Raw genomic sequence first — 10578 nt, 5'->3', positions numbered from 1 at the left:
ACATAGAAAACTAAAGAAGAAACTAGTCATAAACTAGGGGTGTTTCAGTTACTCCGCAAGGTTAAGCAGGTCATGATACTTTTAAGCTGATTCTGATTTAAAATTTACAATTTGAAAGTTTCTAAAAGAAACAGCTTAAACTCTTTAAAAGACAAGTCATTTTTAAGACTTTTTTTTCAGATTATGTTAAGACCAAAATGACCCTTTAAGACTAAAATTCAGTTTCAGTATACCATTTGAAGCTTTTCCTATCCCTTGGACAGATGAGTTTTAATTAATAATTCCATAAAACAACAAAACAACTCATTCACGTCCAGCGCACAATGTAAAAACAATATTGTCGACATCGCGATATTCACTATATCGTGTCAACTTCGTTGACATTGTAAGAACTCCTATATACTGTATTCATCGTTGACATAAATAACATCGCGATGTATACAATGTAGTAACTATATCGTGTTTAAATCGTTTACATCGCGATGTTACAATTTTAACACGATATCGTGTCAAAATAGTTAACATTATAAGAACTCGTATATGCTGTTTACATCGTTGACATCGTTAACATCGCGATGTCTACGGTGTGAACGATGTAACCACAAAGTTCGAGACTTAGTATAAATAAATAACATAAATAGATAAATAATCTTTATTTCAATAGGGACACAATGTTGACTCGCTATTGTCAACATCGCGATGTCTACGATGTGAACGATGTAAACACAAAGGTATAGACTTGGTATACAATATTAACACGATATTAACGCTATTGTCCACATCGCGATGTCTACGATGTAAACACAAAGGTATAGACTTGTTATGTAATATAAACACGATGTTGACTCGCTATTATCAACATAGAAATGTCTACAATGTAAACGATGTAAACACAAAGGTATAGAATTGCTGTACAATATAAACACGATGTTGACTCGCTATTGGCAACATAGCAATGTCTTCAATGTAAACAATGTAAACACAAGGTAAAGATACGATATGCAAACTAAAGTGAGAAAGAAAAATTGTGCTTCATTAAGAAAAAGCTGTTAATATATCATTAGCTTGTGATTTATACTTCATTTCAAAATGACCTTATTTTTCAGTGATGTTACAAATGTTTTACATTTCATTCCGTATTACTTTATTAGTAGTTTACTTTGCATGCCCTTTGTTTGATTTAACGTTAACCTATTGTCATCGTGAATATACGTGAACTATTTACAACTATATCATTGTCTTTTGGGTTAAAAAAACAACAATCACCAATCCCTTTTTATGCTTGCTGTTAATTTTCTTTTATGAAAATGGATAAAATACCATTCATGTAAGATGGCAAGTCTACCTGCCGACTTTAAACATCATCAGCATCAACTCGATCATCATCATTTCGTCAACATTAATGAAAAAAGTGTTTACTCATAATATGTTCTGCTTGTTTAAAAACCTCATAATATTCAACGTTAAAATTGTATTTGTTTGCTTTTTTAAGAGCTGATAAGATTAAATTTGCCGTTTCAGTTCAATATCGGTTTACTAGTGATATGTTTAGGTAATAATTGCAACATCAGGGTGACTCTTGTGACCTTTATCAACCATTGCGTTTTACATTTCACAATATATGTATGCATGCTTCTGATGTATTTTAAATTGTAAGTTAAATACATATATTTTACTGGAGTGAAGTATTCCGACTTATTCTGTAAATCGATTCGTTACCTTGACAAGAGATAAGAGCACAACCACCCTGTGAACAAAAAACGAGGATCACATTCGTAGTATAGGCTATAATCAAGAAAATCCAGTATAATCAATTGCTATTAGGGGATACTACCGTAATAGAATCCAATGTTTTGTTATCAACATAATTTAAAATATCTCTAAAAAGAGATGACACAAAACGCCTTTTACTGGTGACATTAGGTTCAGCATTGCACCTATCAACAACCATTAAAGCCGTATTTGGCACAACTTTTGGGAATTTTGGGTCATCAATGCTCTTCAACTTTGTACTTGTTTGGCTTTCTAACTAGTTTGATCTGAGCGTCACTGATGAGTCTTATGTAGACGAAACGCGCGTCTGGCGTATTAAATTATAAGCCTGGTACCTTTGATAACTATTTACACCACTGGGTCGATGCCACTGCTGGTGGACGTTTCGTCCCCGACGGTATCACCAGCCCAGTAGTCAGCACTTCGGTGTTGACATGAATATCAATTATATGGTCATTCTTATAAATGTACTGTTTGCAAAAGTATGAATTATTCAAAATACTAAGGATTTTCTTATCCCAGGCATAGATAACCTTAGCCGTATTTGGCACAACTTTTTTGAATTTAGGGTCATCAATGCTCTTCAACTTTGTACTTGTTTGGCTTTCTAACTAGTTTGATCTGAGCGTCACACTGAGTCTTATGTAGACGAAACGCGCGTCTGGCGTATTAAATTATAAGCCTGGTACCTTTGATAACTATTATAGTCGTAGCTTATATAAGTAAATCATCTCAGCACATATTCTATGAATAGTTTCATTCTAGGTCCAATTTGAAATATTACATAGTATTACTCCTACCTGCATATTATTATTTAACTCAATAGATTTTAATTTCATAAAATTTTCAGCATGTTCAGTTTACAACTGGCTTTTGTAACACGACGTGTAACATATTACAATGTCAGTGCACTGTAGCGTTGCAAGACGAACATGTGATGATGAAGATATCAATTTGTAGCCTATACAAATAATTAAAATTAAATCATTGAATAGCATACCTTAATGATGATCATCATGATGGTGGTGGATATATGTCTTAACGTCCTGATCTTTTCTAGTGAATTACTAAGTTGCTAATATATATTTAAATAATTTTATTCATAAAGTAATGCATTGTCTTTAAAGATTTTATGACATTTTGACATGAGTAAACATGTTTCTGTAAAACTAGTTCAAACTGGCAAATTTAGGCAAAACAACTGTAGATCTATTAAAATCATAGATCGCTATATCACAATGTGCCTGTTGAATCAACGGGGAAATCTTCACCAAAGAAAAGGATCCAACAAAACATCGTTACCACTTGCACAAGAGAAAAAATAACAATAGAAAAAGAAATATAACCACGTTGATACTTTGTTTAGGATACTGTGATAATATCAACTTATTTAACGGTCATTTTTCACTTTTTATATTTCAAAAATGATGAGAGTTAAACATTCTTATGGTGTATGAACAAGGATAAACTCAATTCCAGACTGATGAAATTTGGATTGTGTACATCTATTATATCGCCTACATAACTCAAGTATTCTCAATAACATATCTATCACATGGTGTTTCTTAAAGTTTTAAAAAAACTGTAATTTTAAACAGTTAAATACGAAATCTAAAATTAAAAGAGCACAGCTGTTCTCCTTAATTATATCTGTCACTTAGAAGTATAGGGTCCCCCCACCGACTAAAATAAAATTAGGCTAAAAACTAATTATTTTCAATCTTTCTGTTAATGCCCTATTAGTTCATGTTTTATTAAAAGGAATTCTAACAACTGAACAGGTATTTATACACAAAAAGATAAACAGAAATAGCATAATTATTCTATATAAACATTCTACTATCCTATACAAGAGTGCATACGCTGAAATATGTAGCCTGCTTTATTGACCATTGATTTTATGTTGATAGTCTTAATTATGAAGTTTAACTTCAAGTATCAAATAAACTTAACATGATTAAAATTTATAAAAAAAATAACATTGTCAATAAATTGTAAAAATTAGTTCAAGGTCATATAAAACCTGCCAGACTGACATGCAATCGTAAAATATTTCCATACACCAAATGTAGTTGACATATTGCATACAGTATTAGAAAAACAGACCTAAACACAAAAATTAACTTTAACCACTGGACCATGAAAATGATGTCAAGGTCAGATAACACCTGCCAGTTGGACATATACACCTTACAATCATTTCATACACCAAATATATTAGAACTATTGATTATAGTATCTGAGATATGGACTTGACCACGAAAACCTAATCTTGTTCACTGACCGATGAAATGAGGCCGAGATATAGTAAAAACTATCTGACAATCATGAGGACCTTATAAGGTACGCACGTACCAAATGTAGTTATCCTATTACTCATAATTAGAGGAATTACAAAAAATCGTAATTTTTTTTTTTCAAGTTGTCACTGAACCATGAAAATGAGGTCAAGGACAATGGACATATGACAGACGGAAACTTCATAACATAAGGCATCTATATACAAAATATGAAACATGCAGGCTCGACAAAACTATTATAACGTCGGTGGAACAGATGCAAGAGTTTATTCAAATTAAAGAAAAAAGCATTGCTCTCTGGTTATTGTTTGCAACTAGTAACTGATTGGTACTTCTATTATAGTACAAAGACAAGGGATTGGAAAGACCATCACTAGCTGTAAGTATTTCTTTGTGATATTGTCCATCAGCAGATATGACTACTACATTGGTAGATAACCTCCCTACCACGTATACTTTACCCTCATTGTCTACAGAGATTCCAAACGGTCTCTTAAGAGCACTTTCCTTCTCAAATGTCCATTGCACTGTGCCTTGTAAATCATAACATGTCACGGAGTTGGTTTTGTTATTTGTATGGTAAATTTTATCATCAAATGTGGCAATGTAACACATTTTGGGAAATTCCTCTTGGACTATAACGCTTGTTGAGTTGTCGTTTGGATTAAACCACTGTATTCCTTCTTTATCTGCAGAGCAGATGAATTTGTTATCCATTACTGCTAAGCCGTGATAATATGATTCAGCATATATTTCTTTCTTAATTTGTTTGTTCTGTAGGTCAATTATTGAAATGCACATTCCATTCGTACCTGATGTTACAGCAAGAGTGTTATCTTCACTGATGTAAGCTATATCAAATGCCCTATATTGTGTTTTAATTTCAAAATCTTTTGATCCGTCAGTGTTAAATACTCTGACAAGATTGTTTAAGGTTTCCGTAAATGCGAATCTACCGTCGGGTAACATGCAACAACCCCATTTGCAGAATCCCGTATTATCTAAAGTGGTATCTAGCTTCAGATTGATATTTTCAACTGACCTTGATGAGCTATGCTGAAGCACCATTTGTGCTTGTTTGTCTTTCCTCCTTGTGAAGACAATATCACATGGTTTTGTCTCAATTATCAATTCCCCTAAACTTTGGGTCTCGGAGATGAACTTTTGTACGCCGGTATTAAATTGATACGACATATTTGTTTCTTTAAAGTCTCCAGTTTTGGTCATGGATTGCATAAATTGTACTTTGCTTGAAACTTCTTTTTCTAGCTCCTTCATAGCAATAAATGTCTGGAGATCTGTGTCAAGTTTCTGAATTTTCGTAATGTTTCTCTGGCATTCAGCTATTTCATTTGTTTTTTCCTGCAATAGAGTCAGCATCTGACAAATGTTCTTTCTTTCTTTTTCTTCAGCTGCATTTATTTCATTTATTGCGTCATCTTGTATTTCGTCTACATGCTTGTTGATTGTTAATCGGGTTTGCTTGATTTCATGCAAAATATTCTCTTTTCTCTCAGATAACGACGAAAGGTTGTTCTCTCTGTTATGCTTGATTTTTTTAATAGTGTCACCGAGTTCTTCTAACGAATTTTCAATTTCACAGAAGGCATTTGATGTTTTTATATTTTTGACTATATCAGCCAATTTTGCGAAATCTCCGCATTCGTTGTGACTTTCTACAATACATCTACCGCAGCAGAGACTTTCATGCTTTTTACAGTAAATTGTATAATTTACGTTATGTTTGTTACAGTTTTGGGCCATTTGGAGATTATCACTTGGTAATTTCTCGTATTCAGTTAATGGTACAATACTATGGTTTAGTGTTCCATTCGACAGACTGTGGTATTCTTGACATTTTAAACAAAATACTTCGTCACATTCGATACACATGGTCACTGATGGTTCTGTGATGTTACGGAGATTACACACACCACACACTGGCGTCGTTGATGCCATTTAAAAACGATAACTAGAAAAAGGAAGAACAAGCATCGTTCAGTAATAATAACTACAATTTTGCTTTTAACGTAAATCAAAGGTTCGTTTAAGATTTCGTTGTCGTCCTGATTAATACAATAAGTATGTTGGCTGGAATGAAGGGATAACGAAAAAGAAAAATGTACATAAACATACATTTTTGAACATTCTTTAAATGAATTGTGTCCTGAAAAATACATAGCAACATAGCTTTCTGTCTGCCTTTTTCAATTGAAGCAATTATATGGATGAGTCATTTTAATATTTGTTTTATGATTTTTTATTTGATTATGGAAAGTTTATAATTTTTTTTATTCATATACAAACAGACACAATTCTATATTATGGGGATCATAACTTTGCAACAACAGAAAAGATGACCATCTAATACCATTGAATAAACATTTTGAAATATGGTCAAAATTATCAAATTGAATGTATTTTATGAGTTGTTAAACGCTTTAAGTAAGGTCTTATAATAATTTTGTTTACATCGTATGCATAGTCATGCTTCACTTTAAAAGTACAAAAAAAGTTACGAAAAGTTGTTTTATTACTTCACGTTGCCAAATACAGCCCTGGTCTCTATTGAATTGATAAATGCTAATAATTTTAATCGTTTTAAAATAAGAAATAATTGATTGGCACAGTTTGTGCAGTGACAATATCGATATGACGACAAACATGGAAATACAAATAATTATCCGGGGAAAACATGTAAAATAACGAATCTGAACATTAGAATGTCACTGAAAATTGTGTTTACAACGGGCTCTGTACAAAGAAAACTTGATTCCAACATATTTTGTGAGTGCAGTCTAATAATGTTACATGCAAGTTTGTTTCACAATGATAATGAATGATATCTAGGAATCCTTTCTGATTAAGGAGTGTACCTTCCTAATGAATAGCTCGTATTCCTTTGCCTGGAATTATACATTTGTTTAGTTTGTTTGGTTATATCAACTCTTCAACGTTTGTGTTAGTCTCGAGCATGACTGAACATATACAATCCACCCCTCCCCAGCGTTTTTTAAAAGGTTTTAAATAGTAAATACCAAACGATATGTGTGTGGTTTTTTTTAATGCACGTTTTGTTTTCTATCGACATCCACAGGTTTTTTTTAAAGACTATAACAAGAAATATTCGCTTGAGTCACTATGTTTTTCTCCTTTATGAAAAATTCCTGACAAGGTTCAGAGTAAGTTCATTAGAGAGATCGATATATTTTCTATTACGTACATTACAAAATAAGACCCTTTAAAAGTAGGAAAAAGTCGCCAGAATTCAATTGTATGCCCACTAAACAAGATGACATTCAAATAGTTTAAATTCTTATACACATTTCTGTCAATTCATTAGAGAGATTGATATCTTTTCTATTATGTACATTACAAAATAACACCTTTTAATAAGTCGTCAGAATTAATTTTTTTCCCACTAAACAGCATGGGTAATGTCACATTTATCAATAACTAGTTAAATTTGAGTCACGATTGTCGCCCTTGCATTTCAGCTTTGAATTTTCTGTTTAAACAGAAAAAAACTTATAATTATAATAATTAAAATATAAGTATCTTACGCGGTAATAAAAATGAATATTATTACATAACATACCTACTGGTTTACACTGTTAAATTTGCAATATAAGAAGTATGCATTTTCATTTCTTCCAACCGTCTAACAGGAAGGTAAACAACAGGTAAATATTGATTTGTTATGACGATTATTGTGTGTTTAAAATTATCTAGTAGTAATGGCGGTATTTTTCAAAACGGCTTTAAAAATATGGTTTATTATTATCTAAAGTTTGATTTCAACTGCGATGCAAAATATGACATTTTTACGAGTACGTCACACAGTGTCGAACGATAATCTGATTACTGAATTAATCTGTGTGTGTGTGTTTAATATCTGAGACATATAGTGTAATGGCAATTTTGTTTTTGATACTGACTTTATCATTAAGATTATCGCGGGAGCTCGCATGAGCGAGCTGATATTGGAGTTAATGAAGTCTTTATCAAACAATGAAATAACATTATTCTTTTTATCGGCAATTTTGTCTTAACTCTATTTTTCTTCTTCGAGAATATGAAATAAAATCAAACAGTAAATACAACTATTTTCTCGCGTAGAAAATGTTGTGATTGTTGTTCGGGTGTATGCATGAAGTCCCGTGCATTTTATTGATAAATTGAAGCAAATGAAAATGAACGCGTGATATTGTCGTTCTGTAACATGACGTCATTGTTATATTTTCGTGTTTCATGTTCAGTCCATGATAAAGAAAAATATGAGACAGTAAGTTCAAAAGGGAAAATATACAAATTGACGATAATTAGTTTTTCTTATTATATTTTTCTGATCATTGTACTATTTAGGTAAGTAGCCTTGCATCGGTCAAAGCATGATGAATTTGTTATTGTTAATTTTTAGAATTCATGTTGAGTAGTGGGTGTATCTTGTTTACACAGGAATCTGTAAGGCTGTACAATTGTAGACGGAGTAAACGATTGTCTGAATATTTATTTTGAATCGACGAAGTATCAGAAGAAGACTTCCATAGTGTAAATGCCAGTTATATGGACGCTAGTCTTTGGTTTTCAGATAGTTTAAAGATGATCATTACATGTGTTCATTTTCTCCGTTGGAATGGTCTATTGGAACGGTAATTTATTGTTTGCCAATAAAGGCATCAGTAGTATACCGGTGTTCAAAAGTCATAAATCGATTGAGAAAAAACAAATCCGGGTTACAAACTAAAACCGAGGGAAACACATCAACTATAAGAGGAAAACAAAGGAACAACAGGAACACTGAAGTGCAACAAAAACAAACGCCAACATACATAGAAACGAACTATTTGATAACAATTGCCATATTCCTGACTTGGTACAGGACATTTTAAGAAAAAAATGGTGGGTTGAACCTGGTTTGATGGCTAGCCAAACCTCCCGCTTATATGACAATGTTATAAAATATCGCTAAAATGACAACACTACGTGACAGAAATACAGCACAAACACACGCAAGAACACTCATCACAGAGAACCACACAAACAAATAATATAATAGTTAACACAACATGCAAACCACAGAACAACAACGAACATCTTCCATCAACGACAGACACCACAAGACATCACAAACAGTGACGCACTTACGTAACGAACATGCAATCTCGAACTTTATACAATTACCCCAACAATACAGGTCCAAACAATCTCTACGACAATGACGGTACTGAAATGCAATTTTATAATTATTTGGACTACAAACGATAAGACAACACACCATCCAACAGAAATCACAACAGAAACATTAAAATTAATACATGAACGTTGGATGTATAAAATACCAAGACACGCCGCACAGCAACGCAAACTAGTCTATCGATGATATAATTTCCTTAGAAGATGCCCAATTTTCATAGCGTAGAAACACTTGGGTTGCATTGGTACGGGATGTAATTAGTACTATTTGTGGTAGTGGATTTTAATGGTCAAAACATAATACTGAATTTTTTTTTTATCAAACTTGTCGGTTCAAATCCATTCGTAACTCCACTCACCAGTACCAGAATCACAACATACTATACTCATAAGTCACCGATTTAAAATTTATTTTTGTGAAATTTTACTCGTTTGATTCGTTTTCAATACTCTATGAGTAATAATACCCTTAAATAATGAAAATAGCATAGTAATTGCACCTCCAGTTTTTGCTTAGAACATAGTAGATATGTTTTGACAGTATAACAATCATAAACGCTACGGAGCGGAACTTAAATAATAACCAGAAAATGAACCAAACATCTTTTACAGCAAAAAACTCTAGCTAAAAAACAAACAGTACCTGTCATAAGTTTTCATAAAAGAATAATCGGATATTGTATTTCCAATTTTTTACTTTCATTTCCCACACGTAACATAACCTCTGTCCAATCGAAGGGTGTTTTCACATCTCAGGTGATACACTATTCTCTAGAATGTTCACATAAAACTGGCTCCATTATAGACAAGGATGTACTCCTTACTTAAGAACTGCCCAAAAAAGTTCACACATTGTTTGACCGATACGTTGTATAAACTCATTTTTGTAATATCTTTTCCGCCTCTTTTTAATTTTCTATTTTTGTCTTAAATCTTTATATACCATGATAGTCGTCTGATCTGTAAAATTACCAATTGTGTTCTTTTACCGATTATGACTTTTTCACTGAGTGTGCAGGAGACGCTTACCCTGTCAAAGCTTACGGTCTCACTCTTTGTGGAGTTTACGCGACTTCAGATTTTATTTTGATATGATCGGATTTAGGCATCAGTAAACAACTGTTGCCCCTAATTCATCAACATTTGATCATTTTAATTTCAAACTGTATTTTGCTACGCCTCATTTAAACTATTAGCACAAAAGGCCTTTCAATATAGGCAACACATTTGGTATGTTTAAATCTTTTAACAGAAAATGTGTATTCCAATGGGAACTAGCTCCTAGTTGATACGTTATTTTTTGGGCACT

General features: G+C 32.5%; 1 protein-coding gene across 2 annotated transcripts; it reads right to left on the bottom strand.

Moving 5' to 3' along the window:
• Positions 1-2854: 2854 nt before the first annotated feature.
• LOC127705000 (uncharacterized) lies at positions 2855-7750 on the bottom strand. Of its 2 annotated transcripts, none has more exons than XM_052209246.1 (2): positions 7672-7750; positions 2855-6045 (listed from the first exon to the last, which is right to left on the bottom strand). In XM_052209246.1, exon 2 carries the CDS (start codon positions 6030-6032, stop codon positions 4344-4346), a length of 1689 nt encoding a protein of 562 aa, XP_052065206.1. In that variant the 5' UTR covers positions 6033-6045; positions 7672-7750; the 3' UTR covers positions 2855-4343. The 2 variants fall into 2 exon arrangements, with proteins under 2 accessions (XP_052065206.1, XP_052065208.1); XM_052209248.1 differs by having other exon boundaries at positions 7676-7750.
• Positions 7751-10578: the final 2828 nt, after the last annotated feature.

Source organism: Mytilus californianus, unplaced genomic scaffold (assembly GCF_021869535.1).
Source record: "Mytilus californianus isolate M0D057914Y unplaced genomic scaffold, xbMytCali1.0.p SCAF_6, whole genome shotgun sequence".
Classification (NCBI taxonomy): Eukaryota; Metazoa; Mollusca; class Bivalvia; order Mytilida; family Mytilidae; genus Mytilus; species Mytilus californianus.
Note: the sequence above shows the minus strand (reverse complement) of the source record. Positions and strands in the feature narration are given on the sequence as shown.